Here is a 24,723-nt window from a genome sequence, read left to right on the forward strand (position 1 = left end):
GTTGATGTTCTTTATCCCTCCCCCTTTTATGATTGAATACTACCTAAATAGATACCATTATCACATGCTTTAAAATATTATCACATATAATGACATACTTCCTCTGTTTCACAATAGGTGAAACACTTTCATTATTTGGCATAATCACAATAAGTGAAACCAAGCTTAAGTTCACTCTTATTACAAGTATACCACCAAAAAGTAAGAGAGGACCACAACTTCAATACTTCTTCACTCTATTTTATTATAATCTCAACTTTCTCTTTCTAAATTCCTTATAAATTCCTTGAAACGGATGAAGTATTTGCATTTAAAAATAGTGTCTTTGTTAATGGAATGTGCAGGAAAGAGGCACAGAGACAGAGCCGCACTTGTTGCTAGTAGTGTAGTACAGAACTTGCTACTAAAAGAGTCACAACAATAAACTTGCAAACATAAAAGCTACATTACAAAATCGTTTTCTTTTTACTGCAATACAGTTCACTTAGGAAGAGTATCTAGTACTACATAATGATTGAAAACTTACATACATAATCCTAAGGGAGAAATGAATAACTATAAGCGAAACAAAAGGAAAATTATAACTTCCAAAAAAAGAATGCATGAACATACAAGATGCAATATCTTATGCACCATGGTAGAAAGTTTTAATGACAACCAACTATCACTATGTCACAAGCGTTTCTGCTTTCTAGTACAAAACTGTGCTCAATATTGCTGCTGTTATGAGCATCTTTCCTAACCACGAGGAGCTTTTAGTTGATCCCTAAGATTGGATTTGAAAGTCCAATCTCTGGTTGTTTTATTCCGAAACTATCCTCCTAATTAAGATACGATTATCCCACAATACCCATACAATTACCCAAATAATCAAAAAATTACTTCATGATTGCATTAAACAAAGAGCTATATACCTGAGCAACATGAACATCCACCATTAAAGAGGAAGGGGATGATGAAATAGAGAACACTTCGAAACTGTGGTATGGTGGAGCGTTTTTTCGTGTGCTGTCAAATAGCCAATAGGTATCAACATCCCAGCAGATCCTATCTTATATGGATACCATATTAACAACAGCTACCTCATAACTTGAACAATGACTTAAACGGTGCATCTCTGTAGTGTGGGTTAGCTTTAAGTTTGTTTGATGATACTGTTCATCATTTTCTCCTTCAGTTTTTTCCATCTCTTCAAGATCCTGCCATCAGCACGAGGTAGAATGCACGGGGGCATAGGTGAGAGAGACGTAGCTGACTGTTCAAGGAACTGCCTCTGCTTCGGCTCTGCAAAGCAAAGCAAAGATTCAATGCAGACTTCCTGGGCCGATGAAGGTGGGACCGGCTTGAAATCTTGTAACTTCGAGTACTCTGCGATGAGATGATACATGTAATCATATACACGGTCCATGTTTAAGGTATCCATATAATCTTGTCCCGCTTTTCCCATTGCCTCAGCCTGTTTTCACAGAACTTAGTTACTAATTGCCAAAGAAGATGAAAAAAAAGGAGAGGAGAAAGAAAGGGTGATGGTACGGACCTCAGCAGAGTGGGAATTACCCCAGTCGACAGCATTCTTTATGTTTGGGCATAGATCGGTACGGGGTATTGGCCAGTAGTTTTTCTTTGGAAGAAGGCCACGAGTAAAAAAATCTTCATACTGAGGGGTTATTAGCAGTGTAAGAGAGCCACATGATAGTATATATTTGAGACTTACAGACCAGGCATACCCTTCAGCATATATTTTGTACCTGAAACATTTCAACATTAATTCATATAGCTGGTAATTTACCTGAAAACCATTATCAAATGACTTATTAGCCCTGGTTTGAGCTTGTAGTATTAATGATTTCAACTTAGATAACCAAACATTTTAACGTTCACATAGCTAGTAATTCACTTGAAAACTGTTATCAAATGACTTACTGGCCCTGGTTTAAACTTGTAGTAGTTGTGATTTCAACTTAGATAGCCCTACATTAAAACCTTTTTTGTACTTATTGGTCCTTATCTAAACTTATATTTCATTGTCGAAACTAAACTGAACTTATATTTTCTTTTCCAAACTTATCTTAGCTTATTCTTAAAATTTCTTTCAAGGTGAAAAGAACAACACCTATGTAAGTAAACATAAAAAGAAAGTGAAAGGCTAGAGTGATGATTAGAAAAGGTGTATAGTGTATGTTGTTTGGCATAACGAGTTTGTAAAACAGCTAAGTGTTCACGTAGATATTCTGTTCACAAGAAAGAGAGGACAGTATAAGATCATGTCAATTTGATGATCATGAAACTATTGACCTGAGACCTGCCAAAACAATTACTTTTCGCCAATATATAATCTGTTTTCAGAGGCACATCTTAATGCAATTCAGAGAAAGAGTAGCTTGCCTATAATTGCACTGATTAGATAATTTTGACTTCTTGAAACCAGCTCTTGCTTCTTCACCCCAGTCCTGTATTTTACAAAGGGATACAAAATCAATAAACTTCAATTTGACTGAACCAAAATGATGTCATTAATCAAGGTATCATCACTAGCACAATCTCGTTCAACAACAAGAAAGGTAAGATCATATGTTGGTAGTCCCACCTGACGAAGTATTAGTGCTCTCCATTGTTTGGTGTCATTGCACTGGATTAACTCTGAGCGGAGCTGAGAGGCAACATCTGGGTTCCCTTTCCAGTAGGCATAAGGCCATTTCTTCGGCCAGCTTCTAGAACGAGAACCTCTTTTTATATCCCTGTACTCTGTATCCCAGGGGCCTAAGTTTACTTCAGGCCTGCCAAGTGAATGCAACAGAAAAATTCAGTTAGATACAAACAAGAAAATGCTAGTCCTACCAAGTCCACAATTGGTAAAAATTTTAAAATATCCTACTATCGTGCAAGCAGGATTCTACTCAAATATGCTATCATTTCTATAGACAATAACTCCAAATAAACATGTCGCATAGCATAATCAAGGATTTTTACAAGACTGCTATGTTTATGTTTGCAATATACAAGAATACCTCCGTCTTTATAAGAAACATACAGAAAGTGGGAATTTCAAGAAAGGTAGAGAGAGAAAGTGGAGGCCCATCGTTTTTGAAGTAAAGTGAGGGTAATGTGGGAAAAAGTAGGCAAATGTTACGAGAGTGGAGGAATGAAATGAGAGTAAGGCGGTCTTTCCACAAAGAGTGAGTGAGGGGAATACTTCCATTTTAGGTAATATAGCAAGTACTATGACATTTAAAGCAATGTAGCATCTCAAAAAAAACAAAAAACAAAAAATGTATTCTTGATAAACTATGTTATTTGGACTCTTCATTCATCTCTACTACATATGTTGGATTCTTGACACTCTTAACACGGGAGGGACACTTGGCACTTTATTCAGGATCAAAAACATGAAAATGTATCATAAATATACTTGGATCAAACACTTGATAACTTGAACACAAAACTGTCTCTATCCCAACTCACAAGTACCCAGTCTGAGTAACATATCAGCCACTTTATTCACACAAGTATCTATTAGAAGAAGCAATTCAGCTAACGGTAACTAACATGAGTCTAACACATCACAAGACAAATTTGTTGCTGAGTCTAACACATCACAGAGAAACCGTCTTGACCACCAAACAGCTCGGCAACTCAAACAAAGTTGGGAATACAATCTTTTTACCTCTCAGCAGCACAAAATTATCAAACCTGCATTTCAGATGAGAATGATATCCACTAAAATACAATATAGCCCACAACCATATTTCATTTAATTAAAGCAGCTTCCCTATGTATGCTAATGACAAGATGAAGAAAAAAAGTTGTGCTGCATGCAATCATAAACCAGATAGCAATTTTAACTTCCCTTCCAATAGGGAATAGAGGAGGATGATTAACTAACTAAAAGCTAAGCTGTTAAGTAACTAATAAATTAACTGTTCAGAATGTAAGCTTCTGCCCAAATCCTTTGTATAAACAAAAGAGCACCAGACTCATCTCAATCGTGTATTATACCCACGTTCCAGACCTAAAGAACCCAGAAGAATTCACAATCATTTTTCTCACAAAATTGAAGATCAACCCTTCAAGTGTCTCTCACCAGAAGTTTGATAATTATCTCTTCCCACTAGTTATGCAAAACTAAGATCTTAAAACTCAGCATCTTATTTTAATGAAGTTCAGAAATATGAAGTTGATGGCATGCCAAAAGAAAAACAAAAGGAGATATAGTGACGACAAGACAAATAGATCGCAGTAGACACCAAACAGTATCAGACCACCTAACAATCCCAGCTTATCTAGATATGCAAGGAGGTACAATGTTTTTAAGTTGTAATTTTCAGGTTTCAAAGTAATCTTGGTGATACAAAAACCCTAAGGGGGTGCTACCGATGTACCAAAGGAGGGGACACACCAAAAGAAAAAGCCCTTTAACTATCATGTATCAATTTTTCAACAACCATTGGAAAAGTTGAGTATCAATCAACACTTCAATCTTGGCTCCAGCTATACAAATACCTCATTTGAAACCATTGATATAGGTTATTTTCAAATCCATTCATCCAGACCACCCTTCAAAACCAAATAAAAAAATTGATAACCTCATAAATTCATAAGTAGCACAAACAAGATATAATGAATCATAACATCGGCTCGTGGAAGTTGCAGTGGATTTCAATATCATAAGACAATTATGAGTACCTCACTCATCTCCCCCTCCCCCCACATATCCCCTTGGGTGGGTTATAGCCTTATAGGTGGAAGATGAATGCATAAAAAACTTCCATTTCATCCACCCACAGTCTAGAAACATTTAGTAAGTATTGATCAGATAATAGAAATATGACATAAATGGAAAAGTCTATAACTAGATAATTATCCCACTAAACTACAAAATGACTACTAATGAGTAATGACTCAATCTCAAGCCATGCAGATATCCGATAGAATGACTTGAGAAGATCTACCATCCAAAGAAACTCTGCCAAGCACTCTAATAGCATCTATTCGCAATCTTACATCCATAATTTTTCATTCAAGGGCCGTATGAGCCAATCAACTTTGCTGATTGAGCTGCCCAGAGTTCAGACATTAGGTAAAATCACTTAAAAAGCTCAGGCTCCAGGAAAAAGAGGATCTGACTACTTTCATTACTAGTGGCATGGAACCTTTTCTGGATTCACAATTTCAGATCAGATAAGTATTAAATGGGCATTCTCTTTTCATGAAGAAAAAAGTTAAGCTGGTAGGTTAACTTGCATACAGAGCCAATGTTATGCTACTAGAATGCTTTAACATTTATATGATCACCAGTTCACTACCAATAAAACAAACAGTAGCAGCAACTGAAATCATTGAAAAATTGATTAAACTAATTTAATAATTCTTCATTATCAATAACATCAAAAATTATATCAGTGAGAAAGAACTAATATAAGAAACTCACCAACCCCAGAAAGACCAATCAGGAAATGGGATGTCAAAATGCTCGCTGGTAGTGCAGTACCGAAAAAGTGGCAACGGTCTTGAACCATGCTCGGTTCTATTCATCGCAGGCTTATCCATACAATCAAACATCAAATCAACATCAGGGACCATGCCAGGATATCGTTTGAGAAGCTGCAACAATCCCCATACTGTAAACATCACGCGACTTTGTACACAAGCATAATAGAAGTCCACAAACAATCGGCCCCCAACAATTACAACTCGAAATGCTGCATAGTCCTTTGCTTCCAACACATGGCTTAAACTTATTTTGGTTTTTGACCATGGCTCCAAATCTTTATGTATATATCTGAAAAATTCTGGACATGATGACAGTTTAGACTGGTCATGTTGTGGGGGACTGGGGAAGACATTAGAACGACACTGAAAATATTGGCATTGTACAATTTTAGTAGCTCGAGAATAGCTTGTTCCTTCCTCAAAAACTTTTGGCTCAAATACATGCCACGGTGTGGGCTTTAAGTTGTGTCCAGCAACTGTTTTTGTTTGATAAGCAAAGTCATCAACCTGTCCAACAAATGCTTCTTTCTATTAGACAATAGGCAGTGATATATTAATTTAGTGCAACATTTGCCATGTAACATCTACTACAACAAGCAGCTATCATAAACAAATCTGAAAGTGCAGTTACACATGACCCAGCATATAAAATATACTATACTTAGTCAAAAAATTAGAACCACTTTTCTTTCCACAAAAAGAAAACAGCATATACTATGATTTTTCACATGACATTAGACTTATATAGTACTGAAAGAGCATAAAATATGTACAGTCAATATAAACAAATGGAAAACTAAACAATGCAGCATCTTCAAAACAAAACAGAAAGCCCAGAAACCAACTCAATAACAGAACTCCACTCAATAATTCCTCAATTTCTCCCCGTTTTCGCAATCGTAACCAATATTTAAAACAGAACAGAAAACTCAGAAACTAAGTAAATAACATAACTCCACTAAATAGTTCTTGACTTTCTCCCCATTTTCGCAACTGTAACCATCTGTCCCCCATATCTAAAATCAATATCACTTGTATAATTATCCAAGATCTTATCTTTCACTCCTCAAAACGCCATTGATCATAAAACAACACTACCCCAAGAAATGCGACCAATGCAGGTGATTCATCCATCAAAAAATTCCAATAACACACACAAAAAAAATTGAGCATTTCCCATTTAAAATAACCTTATAATTCCAATACCCATTTCATTAAAAACTTGAATCACGAACACCCAAAACTCAAAAATCCCCAAATTTAGTAAAAAAAGAATCGATCACCAAGTGTTCGACAAAATGCCTGAATGAAGAAATCAACAAGAAATAAGAAGAGAATTGTGTAGAGGAGAGAGAAAAAGACACCTTGAGAACGAGGAGCAGAGCGAGAGAGAGGAAAGCCAAGAGACATACAGATGAAAAGAGGTAAGGAGGAGAACGAGGAAGAGAAGAATTGCCATAACTGAGCTTAGAACGCAACCCCATTGGCATTTTTGTAGCAGAAGAAGTTGCAGAAAAATAAGGAAGAAGATGAAGAAGAAAGAAAATGTGCTGTGAAAGTGGTAACAGAAGAAAGTATTGCCACTAAAACTCATCATATCTCGCTAAATTAGAGAATTGACTCTTCTTACGCTCTTGATAAATTCTATTTCTTCCAAACAGACAATAACTAACAATACTATGATGTGCTATGTTTCTTCCTTCATAAAAGCTTGGATCCCACACTTTTTTCTTCCAAGTTTTTTGGGTCCACTAATGGTCACACTTGGTTAGCTTTTTACCATTGCGCCAATATTTGATGAGCAAGAGCTTGTCCTGTTGAGCTGGCTCTTGTACGACTGCTAATACAGTATTCCGTCTGTTTGTTTTTTTATCATTCTCACTCTTCTGTGTACGTTTTATGATGTACGTTTTTAAACTTAGGCTATGTTTACTTCACGTGAGATTTTCTTATCTGAAATATTTTTTCTAATTTGATCTAATATAAATTGATCTGATCTGATTACAAGATCTTATCTTTTAGATTTTTCTCAATATATAAGAAAAAATATAGTCATGTGGGGGTCTTGTTTGATTCGTCTTAATGAGTATTTTACTAATATTCAATTATTATAATTTTTACTAATATGTAATGAAAGATATTTAATAGTAATAATAATTTTTAAATATAAGCATGATCTGAACTGATCTGATCTGATCTGAACTTATTTTTTTTGAATAGATCTGATCTGATCTGATTAGATCTGAAATAAGCAAAAATAAGGTGAACTGAACATAGCATTCAACTAGTATTTGGGCCCGAACGTTGCTTCGAGTGGGTATTGTGTTTTCGAACTAAATATGCATTTTTTTCATTCTCATTAAAATAATATTAAAGAAAACTCAACATTTCAAAGGTACAAATATAATAATGTGGATGCTTAAAGCATGATTAAAAGTTCGTTGAGATGGTAATTGTGTCATATATAATAACAAGAGTTCACAGGTTCAAATGTTATTACAAACTAATTTTACTTTTATTAATTGACATAACTTATGTATACATTGAAACTTCCTTTCAGTAAACCAAGAAATTCTTGTTTTACATTATTTAGCTTATCAAATAGTAGGATGTAAAAATGTTCACATTTTGAGTCTAGAACATAGATTGGAGAATGAATACCAGAGAGTCTAGAGTGATGGGTATTTATTGCCTTATCTCTACGAAGTTAAGTCTACCCATGTCAATATGTCATTGACATCAAAAATATAGCTTTCACATTCCATGGTCCGTGATTATCACTGACATTGTACCAAACATGATTGCTTCTTTTTTGGCCACTAAACCAAACATTATTACTGTTTGTAATGGTCCTTTTTTTTGACGGGCTCAATGTCCTTGATTTAGAAGGAAAAGTTAAACATGTTAAGCACATTGTCCCTTGTCCATGGTTTTAATTGTAATGGTAATGAGTAAAATTGCATAGCATAATTATATTCCATTTCAATAAAAAAATTAGGCATGCTAACAAAGGAGAAGTACAAATTTAGATTGCAATCAAGTCCAATTTATTGGATATAAGACAAAGGTAGAACTACCCCTATTCCTAATTATTTTACACAATTTCATGTAAAAAGTATTTAGTAATAAAAGTCTTTTGGCAGGCGGCTTAATTATCAAAAAAAAAACCAAGAAATACTAGATTAGACGCAAGGAGTAGAGATCATGTCTTAGACAATATAAGAGTGAAGAATAACCTAGTGGTTAGAGCTTCTCTCCCGATTTCAGGAGATCCTGTCATCGATTGTCACCCTTGACAAGTTGGGATCCCCTTTATTCCCCCAACTTTGTCAAGGTTTCTCTTTACCTTACAAGGAAAGCGTAGACATTATTGTACAAGTGTGGGAAATGATTGTGTTAACCTGTTGTAGGTTAACCTGACATTCAATATATATAGTGTACATTAAAAAAATTTCTTTAGGAAATTCTTGGCTCTTGATACCATGTACAAGTGTGGAAAATAATTGTGTTAACATGTTGTAGGTTAACCTGACATTAAATATATTATATGCACGCGATGCGTGCGAACATACGTACAAAATAATTTTTTTAGGAGATGAAAAAAATTAAATTAATTATTAATTATTTCGAATAAATTAGGAATATTTGAATTCTTGATGGTTTTCTTTATGTAATATTTTTATTTTTAAAATTAATTAGGTAGTTTTCTTTTTTATTTTTTCATTAAAGGAAGTAGTTATAATAGAGATATTATGAGGGTAAAATGGGGTTTCTAATATTTTGGTGTCCTACCCCTCTTCCCATATAGAATAGAGATATAGTGTACATTACAGACCTATGACTATAGTAAAGTACCATTCTACCTTTTACATAATAATATTATCCCTTTACATATAATATTATCTAATAATTATAAAGAAACTCAATGAGTATTATATTAAGGTTTCAATGGATGATAGGCCCAACAAGGTGTGATAATCTAGGCAATAGAACCAAGACACGAGGGAGTCTTTCGAGATCTCTAGCATATATAGAGGTAAAAAGATTTTTTCCAAACTAAATAAGAGGGTATTCTGGGAGAAAAAGCTGGTGCGTTCATACTCTTGAATCCGCAAACAGTGCTGGATTCAAACTCCAGAATGAAGTATTAGTAGTGATTTCATGACCTGTAAATAATAACCACTGCATGCATCCTAAATCAAGTTCAATGAAAATAGGGAAGAAATGGATATAAGTAACTTGGACTAAAGTTTAAACAGCTAAAAGCACAGAAATTAGAGGACTTAGGATTATGTATATATGTTGTGACAGCAAGGTTGCCAGTAGAACAAAACTTTAGGCCAGGCACCATAAATTGCCATCTAACCTCATAACATTCCCTGCTACATATAAGCAGAAGCCAAACAGTTCCATTCTATCACAGTAACCTTCAACCTTTAAAGGTTTTACACCAACCTGTACTACTATATCTAAACCGAAAATATTTTCCTCACTTTCTTCATCTTCCTACGGCATATGGGGCAAGTACCTGCCTCTTCAGCAATCCTGCAAAGTAGATTGCTAAAGGTTAGACGACTAAGCTAGGTCGCAAATTCTTGTATCAGGTGGTCAGACCCAGTCAGAAGTACTTAAAAGTTGAGCAAAATGTACAAAAGAAGTTAGTGGTCTGGCTGACAATTTGACTGGAAACACCATGGCAAGTTATCGAGCATTAAAACTGTAAAGCACAGGGCAATAACAAAAACTTGCCTTGATCCACAGCTGAAACAAGCAGCAGAATGCCCACAAGGAAGGAAGAAACAGTCCCTAGGGGAATCGAGGCATATAGCACATAAACGACAAGTATCAGGGCTATGAATTTCTCCCTCTCTCGAGACTTCTCCTTCAAGGGAGCCTTCTAAAATCTTCTCTTGGAGTCCTTGATCCCCATCACTGGGAATTGAGTCATAAGACGAGTCCCAACTTGAGTGATCATTGTTCTTGTTGGAAAGCAATGGCTCTCTGCCAGCTATAGTTGCATTCACTTGATTTCCAACTTCATCTCCGCTATTTGGTTGCAATTGATTATAACATCTGTATAGTACAAAAATCATCGCTGCTACTATACCTGCGAGAACCATAGCTTATGATCCATGCAAGCTACTTATAATTACACATACATAAAAAATTGTATTCTTTAAAGTCTTAACAAAGACATTCCCTAAAGTCTTTAACAATTGTATTATATTCCTTAACATTTTGAGATGTTAAAATCTTACATGACCCACCACAATATGTGACCCATTGTGGTTCAAATGAAACCTGGATGAACCAATCATCATCAATTTTAACCTGGACACAATTAGGAGAAATAAGTAACAATTCGAACGTATTTAAGAGCTTGTGTTAATCTAGGACCAACAAAGACAGCATTTAGTAGATATATCATTCTCTTGGGTAACTTGTTATTATCTTAGTCTCTCCAACATTATCAGTATATGAATATCATTATTATGTAATGTTGTTATTTTTGATGTATATCTTTTGATTCATGTATCTTTTATACAGCGCTATACGTTATATTAGGTTTTAGTTCTCTCTTGTAATATTATAGATGCATCATCCCATGAATATAATTAACATTCATTTTCACAGTTCTCTCATATTCTTATCAGCAATAGCATCACATATCTAGATTAAGCAATCCTGAAAAAAAAAAAGACACATGTCACATGCAAAATATACAGGGCCTACTCAACAGTGCATAAATCTGCATGCGAAACATACATGTAAACAAGAATAGGGGACGGAGGGATGTTTCGTGCAAGAGGGATAGAGATTCAGTATTTTGATGCAATTTACCTCTGGTGGACCTGGAGAAGTTAGGACAGCTGCATTAGGCTTCAGAAGGATAAGCTTGAAGCTGCAAATGTGATTTAACAAGCACTTGAAATGTGCGTTCGTAGTATTATAGAGAAGAGACATTATTGTGATGTTTAAGCAAACCTGTTCAATAGAAACTTGTCAGTGTGAGTTACCTCATATTACAGAACTAGATAATCTCAATTCTCAACCAAGTTGAAAGAATGAGAAAAACCTCCTTGATGCATTTCTAGATATACTGTCTAGCACTTTCATAAGTGACAAGCCAACCAATATTATTGGTGTAAGCACTTAGCAAGACCACCTCAAACGAATGAATGATCACCATGCTAATGTTAATAATTCCCACAGAAATGTGAAATGACCAATTTTTAATAAGTATTTAAATATATTTGGAAAAATGATTCATGCCAATTCTGTCAAAAGGTTAAACGAACACCAAGCAAAACTTGTGAGATTAGACAGATAAGTAATGAATTATGCTTTATAAGATTGGACTAATTACAAAATTTGGCACCCTTCTTTCTTTTGGGAGCCTTGTGCAATGGCCCAAAAGACTGCTTTGAGCACCCTATTAGACCAAGGCTGTCATAATTTGTTCATATACCATTTTGCCTAGTTGATTAATGTAAGAAAGCTTTCTGTAACTAGACCATCCTTATTTTAGGCATTCACATGGTTAGATTACAATCATTTATTAATGAGCATGATCACCTCCACTATCTCAAGGTTCAAGTTACCAACTGCCACAAAGTACGTATCAGACTCTTTGATGTCTTGCGCGATTTTACCATTTCCTGCACAGCATGAATTAATGATGCTCATGAACCAGAAGTAATCTAATAAGGGAAAGTATTTACTTTTGATTTGCTTCCACCAATATTTTTCACCATACCATAGATAATGTTCCAAGACATTGTGGTATTATAGGAAGGGGAATCTATCCACTCAAGCAGATTTTGTCTACCTGCAGGTTATGGAAGTAATACTGGTCACTAGAAACTTCTAATTAAATGATGCGCAATGCATAAGTAACTCATTATCGAGATCCATGTCTCCTAGTCCATAGATAGCATTATCGAAAAAGCCAATCTCTAAGATATATCGGGTTTTAAGGCTTCTTCAATCATAGATCCACCAAAATAACTCAGCACAATCCAACCAAACTCAACGTAGCCTATAAAATTTTCTTTCTGATTTTATTACTGATTCAGGCCACTAGCCTACTACTAGAAAGCTTCGTAAGATTTTAGTAATATTTTTGCAACGAGATATCCTGTACCTTGGGCAATTACAAGAAACAAGGAGGCAGAGCCAGGGAATTTGACATCATAGGATACTTCAACTCGAGAACCAGCATTCAAGAAATATGCCCACTCCTACACGACGAGAGATGACATACATTTCCATATTTATAAGTAAAGAGCATTGAATAATAAAATAACTAATTATGAATGATGAATGAGGTATGGTGATCTACCTTGTGAAAACCAGGCTTTACTGATGCAGTGTTGTTCTGAAACCAAGTGCTTTTAACATCAAGTAAAGGAGACTCATGGAATCCGTAAAGCATTGGCCCTGCAGTTTGATCATCTCTTTGACGCGCCTACATATTAGACACATGTCAGAACTGAACAAAATGTTAGGATAATCACTTAGAATTTGTGAACAGGGCCACATCTCAGTGGCATTTCATTTAAGTTCTCAGACCTGATTGGGGGTTTTGGGAAACGTCTGAAAACAGGGGAGATATCTTTTTACTAATCATGTATCTTTTTAATGGATTAGCATTTTATTGCCATGAACTGAATTCTTAAAATCATGCAAAATGAAGAAACGCAAAGTATAAAATATACACGAAGCCGAACAACCTTAATGGAATTTACAAAGAATGGATTGCCTTCGATCAAGTATGAACAATTTGGACCCAGTTGTAAGTTGAATGATCCATAGAACCCAAGAATCAGAATCACAGATGCTGCAGATTAGAAAATTAAAGATTCAAGCAAATCCCAAGTGGATATTATTAGCTCTCAGTTGTTAAAACTATAAAAAGAAATAAAACAAGTAGTTTTAGTTATAGTAATTATGCAACTAACCAAAAAACCAGAAAGTGAGAAGCACACTTATACAAGACCAGACATCAGTTGAACCCAAACTGGTGACATTTATGTTGAACCTTTGATAAACAAGACTTGGCTGCCAATGCCAACGCCGCAGCCCGTTATTAGGCTGCTGCTGATCTTCTGGCTGAACATTCACCTCTGTTTGCTGTGATTCTTCTGACTGTGAAGAAGGGAATACAGAAGAAAAGGAAGGACCAGTATAATGATCAGAACTAGTAACTTGCCCTTGTTCTTCCATTTGATGAGAAAAATAGGGTGATTGTTTTGGGTACATAGGAGCTATCACACAAAGATGAAGATAGTTCCTTTTTTGGGGGGGGGAAGGGGAGTGAGAGAACAAGCAGTCTTCAGTTGATACTTACCCTTCTTATTCATAGGACTAGTAGTTGGTGACAGTTAGTTGGAATCACACTAGTCAGAAGTCACATCACTTATTTTGAAAATTCGCTATTTTTCTGTTGGAAAATGAGTATGACTATTTTTGACTTCATACTTTGAGAAACTGTACATAGTTTCATGAAGGTTAATTGAAAAAAAATCAACCTATACAGTACATATAATGTATTGTATGAATTTTAATTATAGGATTTTTTTGTCCATAACTACCTTACTTACCCTCTTTTTTGCGAGAAACTACTTTATTTACAAAATTTTGTACAAAACCACCTTTGTTATGTTATTGTTTGTTGACCATTACAAAAAAAAATTTCCCGACGTTTGATTGTAGTTTTCCGATGAGTAAAACCCATGTGCATGTCACGTGACTTATTATTTTCATTATTTTATTCCCCCCTTTTGTATTATTCCCCCTTCTATTTTGTACAAAACCCATGTGCCTATCCTTAGTTAGGTAAGGTCTAAGGAGATAGAGTGTTAGTTTACAAAAAGGAGGGGAAAATAGAAGGGACGAATTAAATAAGGAAAATAACAAGTCGCGTGACCTGCACATGAGTTTTACTCAACGGAAAACTACAGTCAAACGTCGGAAAAAAAATTTAGGTATTGGTCAACAAACAATAATGTAACAAAGATAATTTTGTACAATATTTTGTAAATAAGATAGTTTCTCGCAAGAAAATAGTATTAGTAAAGTAATTATAGACAAAAAAATCTCTAATTATACTAATAAAGCATAAAACACCCAATCTTTTTATTATACAAAGTTACTTAAAAGTTAAAACTGCATTAATAATAACACATTAGTAGTGTGACTATAATTTACCTTTATATGTGCCACATTGCCACTCAATGTCAACGGTTTACATCATTAGCAAATCCAACTTATTAAAACTTGTATAATAAAGAATTCAGTAAGTTCAGTTTCTCACAATGATGATATGTAGAGTTGGGTTATACTTTCAGGCTTTCAGCACAAAACATTCATGCCCCACTAAACAATAAAAAGAGGAAAGTATTACTAGCACTGATTGCTTTGACGACTGAGAATGTAAAAGAAATTGCGTATAATGATAATTGTGCTCGTAAGGAGATAATTTGTGACAGAAGTCAGTACACACCTATGCATCACAATGAAACACAGCAACTGAACCAACTATCATCTGTGGACAAGAAAGAAATGTATGTTTGCACCATAAGCAAGTTAATGCCATACCGTTTTCGATACAAAGTTGTAAGTTTTATTGACTATCAATCTAGAAATAATATCAAACAATAATAGAATATCAAATAATAAAGCAGGAAAGAACACACCAGAACTTTTTACGTGGAAACCCAAGAACTGGGAGAAAAACCACGAATCTGCACTAGGAATCGATGAATATTCAAGAAAGATTACAAAAAGCACTCAAGAACTCTTCTATAGCTTTTTCTCTCTCTAATCTGTGTTTAAGATGAAGAATACATTAATCGTAATTAGGGCACCTATTTATACCCCATAAAGAAAACCGGAAAAAACGCATCCTCGATAGGTGCGGGCGCACCATCCTCTGGTGCGGGCGCACCAGCCCGAGCGGGCGCGACGAGTCTTCTGCCTGTCAGTTCTTCGTAAAAAGTCATAACTTTCTCGTTTCTCACCGGAATTGGACATATGACCTATCGTTGGAAAGCTCTCGGAACAAGCTATCACCTCCACTTTGAATCACCTCAAAATCATTTATAGATTGAAAGATATGTCCATTCAAAGTTAGCCTTATGCCCAAATGACGTTTTCCTTCTACGCAACCTCATCTCCACACCCATACACCTCCATGAGCTTCATATACTACCATATACCCAACAATCTCCCACTTGGAGATAGGTGTAAGTGAAGAAAACTTCATACCTTCATCATCCTCTCATTCATCTCAACTACACAACTCCCACTGCAAAAGCAATTCTAGTCGTGTCCAAACCATGACATACCTCAAGCATCCCATGACAACATCTCCTCTACACCAAGGAAATAACATTGAAGTTTGCACCAACTCCAATACAAAAGACATCAAAGTCTACACCGACTTTGATTCTTAATGACTAACCTCCAAATCAATGCACCATCACTCCATGAACCTACACACCCTCCTATCCCGGAGGTCGGATCACCTTAGAGACAAGCACAACCAAATGAAGATCCCTTCCTCTACAACAAAGAAGATAATCACTTCCTCTCCAACCAAAGAAGCACATTGAAGTCTCATCAAACTTCAATAAAACCAATTACCACCTAAGCCAAAGAAGCTTCTCATTGTTCTAAAAGCAAACTCACATTGCTCCCACTCGAACAATACACCCTTTGTTCCACTTAGGATTTCCGGCACACATGCTTGTGTGCCGTCCTTCACCTTGTGCGCTTACCGGTCAATTTGCCACCGGGATACCGCTTCACCACGGTTCTCATCCCTTGGCCCACTATCGATAGTTTTCCGACCAAACGACACTTACATGAAGTTCTCATCCCAATCCCGGCCCTCTTCATGTGCTCCCCATGGTGTAAAGTGTTCCACTCCTTGCCCACGAGCTATGATCATTGCTCCCTTGACAATCTTCCAAGAACCACCATCAAACACAACCTTGTAACCCGATGTAGCAAGTTGGGCTACGATATCAAGCTTTTCTTCAACCTTGGGATAAACTTGACATTCTTCAACTCCAACGAGCCACCATGAGTGAGTTTCACACTCACATCACCTTTCCCCATGACTTCCACTGCCTTGCCATCCGCAAGGTAGACCTTTTCAAGTTTTCCGGTTTGAAATTCCGAAACAACTCCTTGCATGGTGAGGAATGATGAGAAGAACCCGAATCCAAGACCCATGATCCCGAGCACCCAACCAACTCTTCCTGATCATCCATGCTTACCATCAAAGCATCGAATCGTACTCGAAATCAAGTTAGTTGATGCATCTTCTTCATCATCACTTTCTTGAACCTTCTTCTTCCCTTTCCTAGGACAATCTCTCTTTAAATGTCCTTCATTACCACACCCCCAGCAAGTAACACTAGCCCTGCCTTTTGACTTACTCCGGTCCCCCTTTGACTCCGATTTTCCCTGAAAGTTCCTCCCTTTTCCCCTCCCTCTACCTTCTGCACTGTATGCTCCAGATGATTCTCCACTCTCCTTCCTTCGAATGCTCTCACTCAAAATCAGATCACGGACAACATCATAAACCAATTTCTCTTTACCAGAGGAATTACTAACAGCAGTTACAACAGTTTCCCAAGCAGTAGGTAAAGAGGACAACAAAATTAGGGCTTTCACTTCATCCTCAAAGCAATATTAACCGAAGATAACTGACTTATTAATGAATTAAATTCATTAATATGTTCAGCAGCAGAACTACCATTATTCATCTCTAAACCAAACAAACGCGCGCATCAGATATACCTTATTCATTGCAGAGGGCTTTTCATACATATCTGACAGTGCTTTGATCAATCCAGCCGTTGTTTTGATATCCTTGACATTGAACGCCACAGTCCGAGCCAATGTCAAACGCACCACCGCTAGTGCCTGTCTGTCCAGTACTTTCCACTTAGCCTCCTCCATCTCAGCAGGCTTTTCAGACAAAGGTTGATACAGATTTTTCTGATATAAGATGTCTCTATTTGCATCTTCCAATATCCAAAATCTGTCCCATCAAACTTCTCAATTCTAATCTTTGAATCCTCCATTGTTAATTATTCTAGATCTAGACAATAATCAAACCTAGCTCTTGATACCACTTGTAAGTTCTATTGACTATCAATCTAGAAATAATACAAACAATAATAGAATATCAAATAATAAAGCAGGAAAGAACACACCAGAATTTTACGTGGAAACCCAAGAACTGGGAGAAAAACCACGAATCTGCACTAGGAATCGATGAATATTCAAGAAAGATTACAAAAAGCACTCAAGAACTCTCTCTATAGCTTTTTCTCTCTCTAATCTGTGTTTAAAGATGAAGAATACATTAATCTCGTAATTAGGGCACCTATTTATACCCCCACTAAACGAAACTGGAAAAAATCCGCATCCTCGATAGGTGCGGGAGCACCATCTTCTGGTGCGGGCGCACCAGCCCGACGTGCGGGCGGACAGAAGCTTCTGCCGTCAGTTTCGTCAGTTCTTCGTAAAATAGTCATAACTTTCTCGTTTCTCACCGGAATTAGACATATGACCTATCGTTGGAAAGCTCTCGGAACAAGCTATCACCTCCACTTTGAATCACATCAAAATCATTTCTAGATTGAAAGATATACCCATTCAAAGTTCGCCTTATGCCCAATATGACGTTTTTCCTTTACGCAACCTCATCTCCACACCCATACACCTCCTTGAGCTCCATATACTACCATATACCCAACAAAAGTACCAAAGAATTGTGATTCACTACAATAATGGACCATCCAGTAATTAAATTGGTAGAAAGTACATAAAAGACAAATTCAATCTCCAACTTCCCCCTTCTAATTTTCTCTAGTAACTTGATTGTCCACTTATTGGAGCATATGGATCCTTAGGGGCTTTTCTCTTCGGCATAAAACAACTAAACTGAACTAAAAATAAGTATCTAAGACGATATGACTCGCCCAGCTGTATATAAGTAATATAACCCTCCAGATGTTTATTGTTTGGTGCAAAGTTGATTGTAAAAGAAATTCAGCAATCAGCAAGCTACAAGATAAAACACAAGGTGGTGAAAATGTACCCTTAAGTTTTCACCACTTACTCCCCCCTCTAATTATTGTCAGGACTTGCTTTCTAAGGATTGTAATAGGCTTTTTGCCATAACAGTTCAAAGTTTCCATGTGATCGTTGTTCACCAAAACAAAAAAGACATGTCACTTGCAGAAAAAGTCTTAATTAGCAACATTACTAACACATTAGGATGAAGATTAAATATCATATGACTGCAATATAGAAACAATTGAAACAATGTAACTCATAAGAGTCTTGGCTAACCTTACTCCACGAGTGTCGTTAGCTTTATTGAACAAATGCAGCAGCCTCTGCACGGCAAGTTTTGTGTAAAAGAGGATGCATAAAATCCTTGATACCAGGCCGAAGCTTCATGAAGAATACAAAATTTGGCTTGGGCAAATTACAAGACAAGGCACATATCAAACAAAGCAAACAGGTAATACAATTTAAGGCATTTGTCCGCCAATAAATTGAATCACGTCCAAGAGAAGTTGCTTCAAATGTCTGATCAGTTAATATCATGATAATATAAGAAAGACAAAAGGACCAGAAAAAAAATTAACTACTGGACTGGATCTAATACCACGAGATGGTGGGTTGTACCAAGTTTCAAATACAAAAGTACAAGCTTCAACATCCAAAAGACAATTAAGAAGTTTTCAGTCTTTCACCTCTTCAACAAGCTGGTCAAGCAGTATAAAAGTAGGCAAGAGTTTTCTCTCTCGACAAACAGTTTCTATCAAAAGTAACCACGAATTTGGCTCGGGCTTCAATCCTGTCTCTAATAGCTCCGACAAAGCTGTAACTGCATCAGCTGTCCGTCCAACCTCACACAAGCGAATCAATAATTCGTTTGAAGTTGCATAATGAGGTACAAAACCTCTGCCAAGCATTAGACTCAACAGCAGGGTAGCTTTTTCTAATTCACCTACACTACACAAGGAATTCAATGTGATTCTGTAACTAGCTTTGTCTAAGAAGACACCTTCATAAGGTAACTTTTCAAGCATTTGAAGAGCTTCCTCAAATCTTTTTAGCTTACATAGAGCTTCTATGATGATTTTGAAAGTTATAGCATCAGGTTTGCAGCCTACTTCTTTCATTTCCTTAAGCAAAAGCAACGCTTCCTCGAGCCTACCAGCCCTACTGAAGAAGTTAATCAAAGTAGTATATCCAATTGTATCAAGCTTCACACCTAAAGCCTTCATCTCATCAAAAATTTCCATGGCCTCTTGTATTCTCCCTTCCTTGCAAAAGCCATTCATAAGAGCGGAGTAATTGAACACATTCGGTGTGCATCCATTATTTCTCATGAACTGTAGTACATTCTTTGCTTGATCAACCTTCCCACCTTGGCAAAAACCATTGATCAGGATGTTGTAAGTTAAGGCATCAGGGACAATCTTATCCTTTGAAATCATCTCTTCTAACTGGTCAACTGCTTCTTTAAGTCTTCCACTCCGACATAGACCATCCATCAGAGTCGTATAAGTAATCAGATTCGGAAAAGAAACTCTTGATTTCCTCATCTCATTCATAACATCAATGGCTGCCTCAATGTTCCCACGCTTGCAATGATATTTCACCAAGATGTTAAAAATACAAGTATTTGGATTCATTCTATGATTTTTCTTGGCATTTAACAAAAACTTCCGTGCCAAATCCATCTGATTCGATTCCACGAGGAGGTTAAGACAAGTACTCACAGCATTAAGTGAAGGCCGCTCCCTAACATAAGGCCGAATCAAATCAAACATTTCAACCACCTTTTCATGCATACAACTCTTGGAGAAATGTTTCATAAGATTGGTAAAAATACCCTCATGAAATCTACATGTTTCATACTTCATTTGACAAAGAAGTGCATCAACACCCTTATATTTCCTCGCCTTAACGAGCTTGTTTAGGATAGTAGCATAAGTAGCACTGTTGTGATTAAAACCCTTTTGCTCTGAAACCTTGTTAAACATGTCCAAAGCTTTTTGAGGATCATTCTCACGTTTAATATAGTCTATTGCTTGTTCATGAGATATAAACCTTGTTTTCTTTACATACTCTTGTTCCAATGGTGGAGGTTCCGATTTCGATACCTTAGCTTTAGGATAGTGAACAGGAGAAATCCATGGTAGTGATGATGATGATGATGCAGAAGAAAAACAACGTAAGTTTGACATAAAATATTTCATCTTACACCCTCAAAAAAAACTTTCTCTCTTAGGCAATTCATCAAACACCTTACCTGCACCACAAACACTGTTGAATTCTTACTCAAAGCTATAACAAGACAAAATCAGCTAATCCATGATTAACTTCTGGATTCAATTCCAACTTATTAACAACATTATGAAAAAAAAAAAAACTCAATATAATTTTAAAAAAATATATTCAAATTCTTCGTTGTTTTTTTTAAAAATTTGGTAAATAATTTATTTTTCTGTGTTTATAAGAATTATAACAGACTTTTTGGGTAAAGTGATCCCAGATGGGCCGGGCTAAATTTGGGCCTTCATTCAGCCCAACGGTATTCCAACCAATAGAATTCGCTCAAACACCTAAATAGCCCACGTGTCTCACCATCATTGGCTGGTGTCCAACTCGTTCTCTATATAAACAAGAAAATTACACTTACTACACTTTGTAAGAGAGAAAAATGGCGAGAATGAATTCACTTTGCGTTGTTTTGTTATGCACTCTTGCTATTTTTGGATCACTTGCTCAAATTCAGGTACAAATTTAATCTGTTCTAAATTTATTTTTTTTGGCAATTTATGCAGATGTTTTCTTCGTTATTATATAAATTGTTTTGATCAATTGAGTTTTGTTTAGGGTTTAAGCAATTTGAATGAATTTCCGGATCATGATTTAATCTAATTAGATTCGATAAATTTGGTTTGATTAATGTTATTGTTAATTGTAAAAATTGATTTAGGCGAAAAAGCAATCTTCCGAAGATCTGAAGGAAGTGACTCATAAAGTGTTTTTTGATGTTGAGATTGATGGAAAACCAGCTGGTAAGTTTTCATTTCAATGTTATGTGCGTTTATCATTTTGAGAATTCCGCAACTTTCGTTACGTTTTCGATGAAATTTTGCATAGAATATAGATGTGATTAGTGTTGTAGAAGCATTTCAATCTCAAACTTTATGATATGTTATGTGGAATAATGATTCTGGATTTCTGATCAAACATTTTGTAATGGAAATTGAATTGAAACAAAACGAAACTCGCTTTTTACAGCGATTTTATCTTGGCATTAGCCTGAATTTGATAGTTTTACATAATTCAGTGGTGGTATTGTCAATTTAACACTGGTAATATGTTTTCAGGTAGAGTTGTTATGGGGCTCTTTGGAAAGGCAGTTCCGAAAACAGCTGGTAGATTCTTTACCAAATTAGTTTGATTTCAATAGAAATTTGGCTCATGAATTCATCATTTATTGACTTTAGCTTTTCTTTTTCCTTGTATGCAGAAAATTTCAGAGCATTGTGCACTGGTGAGTTTGTAATCTTGTTGCTTGGGTTTTCTTTTCTCAGTTTTCGTTTTTATTAGTATCTAGACATGTAGAATAGGAGGAATAGGAGAGAATCTCCAAGTGTATGAGCAAAATGTAGAAGATATGAGGTGGTTGTGCTCTGATACGATTTCGTATGACCTATATTTGTGTTGTAACATGATTTGGTATGACCTACACATGTTTGTTGTAACATGATTTGGATTGCTTATTGTTACGATTTATGTGATTTAGGCTCTGAATTCTGTTAAATTTCGGTAAGCTCAAATTAGTGAAGGCCAGGGTTAATAAGAGCTACTTAAGTTCAATTAACAACTACAGTAAGTTAAGTAAAATTTAAGGCGTAATAAGTTAAACGAATGAATAGTGGTGAAAAAAATGCACCCTAACGAAATTATATGATAGTCTTGCTAGTTCCTGAGTAGTCCACTTTGTTCATGACATGCCTAGTTTGACAATGGTCCCATATGCTATTTCAGGAGAGAAAGGTGTTTCGAAATCTGGGAAACCCCTCCACTACAAGGGAAGCACATTCCATAGAATTATTCCAAGCTTCATGATCCAGGGAGGTGATTTTACTCGCGGAGACGGAACAGGTGGAGAATCAATCTACGGAGAGAAGTTTGCTGATGAAAATTTCAAGCTAAAGCATACTGGACCAGGTAGATTGATGGAAACTATCGTAAATCTTACTGTCCTATATTAATCTTAGGTCTTTTTTGTTAAAATTTTGTGCATAATGCACCAATGACAAATCCAGTATCCACAAACGAATTGTATTAGCTTGTGAGAGGGAGATGTCTCTCCAGTTTCTCATTGGCTACATATTTCGGACTAATTATGTCCTTGTTGTATATGCAGGATTTCTGTCTATGGCAAATGCCGGTAAAAACACCAACGGTTCTCAGTTCTTCATCACAACCGTAACAACCAGCTGGTGAGTAAAACATGCACATAAAGAAGAAAAATTATATTATTCTAATCTCAATTTGTGGTGTGTACTGGTGTCAAGGGCTGCTCTGAAATTGACCCATTAATAGAAGGGAAAAACATTAGGTAATGGAAGTACTTCAGATCATAGGATAGGAGAACTGAATTTGGTAATAAACTTTTGGCCTCTTTGAAGCTTATACATCTAGGCTCCGTTTGGTAGGGCGTAAAACATTTTCAGTGTAAAATGATCTTCATGGAAAACAATTTACAATGGAAAACACAATTCCAAAATTAGTTTTCCGTTGTTTGGTTCGATGTAAAAAAATGATAAATGAAAGGAAAATGAAAGAGAAAGTAAAGGAGTGAGAGGAGTGTACAAGAGAGACAAGGAAAATAGTTTTCCCTTCATTTTGAAAGGAAAATGGTTTTCCATCTTTGGAAGAGAAATTTTACCCCAAGGGAAAATGGTTTTACACTCTTTTGCCAACCAAATAATGTAAAACTGAAAATAGAGGAAAACAGTTTTTCGGGAAAACGTTTTACGCCCTACCAAACGGAGCCCTAGTTTTACTGACGTAACCTATCTACTGAATTTCCATACCATATATTCATGATCCATTTTTTAGCCTTCAATGATACTCACCAGCAATAATCTTACCAAGTAGTTATCCCACTTCCCCACTCAAAAAGAGAGTTGAGCAAAAAGGCAATGCATATGCATGCCGCTTTCTCTAAGGCTATGTTTGAGATAATCATTTTCCTTTGATTCCTTCCTGGAAAAGTTAGGGAGAAACTGAAGAGAGAAACGGATGGGAGGAGAGGAGGAAGATGATGGACATGGAGAAAATTGCTTCATTTTTCCCTTAGAAAAGAAAAATCATTTCCACCCTCAGGAAAAAAATTTACTAAGAAAATTATACTCACCTGTTTACAAACCAAAAATAGGAAAACTTAGTTTTCATGGAAAAATCTCTCCTGCCAACTAACACTGCCTTTCTTTTAACAGAGTATAAGCTACATTTTTACCTTACTTTAGTTACCACCTAAATGGACAGAAGTGCATAACGAGAGCATCTAATACTCCTATCATTATTTTTGTTGAGATGTACCTTAAGCTAATGACACTCTTGTTCTTATTGGCATTGAGATGTACAAGTAATGAAGTGAGGCTGATTTGTTGGATTGTATGAACTGCAGGTTGGATGGCAAGCATGTCGTATTTGGCAAGGTGCTTTCTGGAATGGATGTCGTTTACAAGATGGAAGCCGAGGGAAGGCAAAATGGTACCCCTAAAAGCAAGGTTACTATTGCTGACAGTGGAGAACTTCCTCTTTAATCTGTCATCAATATGACTATATGCCTTCCCTGAAGCGAGATGGAATTAGGAATAACTATAGAGTCCAATCCTTGTGGAATGTGGAGACTTTGCGCTACAGTTTTTATCTTTACACATTGTTGGACACTTTCTTGGGGCATATTGCCTAATGTTCGTCTTTATGTTGCCTAATGTTCGTCTTTATGTAACCTATACGAGGAAGGACAGGGTTAAAGATAATCTAGTTCAGCAACTCTTTCTCTTCTAAAATGACTTGGAATTAGACAAGGTAGATTTTGCTGCTATGCTATCTGTCGCATGATGTTTCGCTTTGAGATCACAAATTTTAACAATGTAAAAA

At 36.1% G+C, this 24,723-nt stretch overlaps 4 protein-coding genes across 5 annotated transcripts; 1 reads left to right on the forward strand and 3 right to left on the reverse strand.

The window, feature by feature from the left end:
- Positions 1 to 421: 421 nt before the first annotated feature.
- LOC104899955 (uncharacterized) lies at positions 422 to 7,291 on the reverse strand. Its single transcript, XM_010687249.4, has 6 exons — positions 6,855 to 7,291; positions 5,429 to 5,997; positions 2,588 to 2,777; positions 2,386 to 2,450; positions 1,538 to 1,748; positions 422 to 1,456 (listed from the first exon to the last, which is right to left on the reverse strand). The coding sequence occupies exons 1-6, from the start codon at positions 6,978 to 6,980 to the stop codon at positions 1,136 to 1,138; spliced, it is 1,482 nt and encodes a 493-aa protein (XP_010685551.1). The 5' UTR covers positions 6,981 to 7,291; the 3' UTR covers positions 422 to 1,135.
- Positions 7,292 to 9,715: 2,424 nt separating this feature from the next.
- LOC104899956 (E3 ubiquitin-protein ligase APD2) lies at positions 9,716 to 14,788 on the reverse strand. 2 transcript variants are annotated; one of them, XM_010687252.4, is made up of 10 exons: positions 13,452 to 14,788; positions 13,224 to 13,330; positions 12,833 to 12,958; positions 12,635 to 12,731; positions 12,248 to 12,319; positions 12,067 to 12,149; positions 11,332 to 11,475; positions 10,758 to 10,821; positions 10,240 to 10,597; positions 9,716 to 10,035 (listed from the first exon to the last, which is right to left on the reverse strand). In XM_010687252.4, the coding sequence occupies exons 1-10, from the start codon at positions 13,750 to 13,752 to the stop codon at positions 9,960 to 9,962; spliced, it is 1,428 nt and encodes a 475-aa protein (XP_010685554.1). In that variant the 5' UTR covers positions 13,753 to 14,788; the 3' UTR covers positions 9,716 to 9,959. The 2 variants fall into 2 exon arrangements, with proteins under 2 accessions (XP_010685554.1, XP_010685553.1); XM_010687251.4 differs by having other exon boundaries at positions 10,749 to 10,821; positions 13,452 to 14,787.
- Positions 14,789 to 18,956: 4,168 nt separating this feature from the next.
- On the reverse strand, positions 18,957 to 21,002 carry LOC125491565 (pentatricopeptide repeat-containing protein At5g18475). The gene has a single exon (XM_048647809.2). The coding sequence runs from the start codon at positions 20,787 to 20,789 to the stop codon at positions 19,263 to 19,265; it is 1,527 nt and encodes a 508-aa protein (XP_048503766.1). The 5' UTR covers positions 20,790 to 21,002; the 3' UTR covers positions 18,957 to 19,262.
- Positions 21,003 to 21,168: 166 nt separating this feature from the next.
- Positions 21,169 to 24,667, forward strand: LOC104899957 (peptidyl-prolyl cis-trans isomerase CYP19-4). The gene is made up of 7 exons (XM_010687254.4): positions 21,169 to 21,328; positions 21,533 to 21,614; positions 21,930 to 21,977; positions 22,073 to 22,096; positions 22,594 to 22,776; positions 22,976 to 23,051; positions 24,245 to 24,667. The coding sequence occupies exons 1-7, from the start codon at positions 21,254 to 21,256 to the stop codon at positions 24,381 to 24,383; spliced, it is 627 nt and encodes a 208-aa protein (XP_010685556.1). The 5' UTR covers positions 21,169 to 21,253; the 3' UTR covers positions 24,384 to 24,667.
- The last annotated feature ends 56 nt before the right edge of the window (positions 24,668 to 24,723 follow it).

Source organism: Beta vulgaris, chromosome 7 (genome assembly GCF_026745355.1).
Source record: "Beta vulgaris subsp. vulgaris cultivar EL10 chromosome 7, EL10.2, whole genome shotgun sequence".
NCBI lineage: Eukaryota > Viridiplantae > Streptophyta > Magnoliopsida > Caryophyllales > Amaranthaceae > Beta > Beta vulgaris.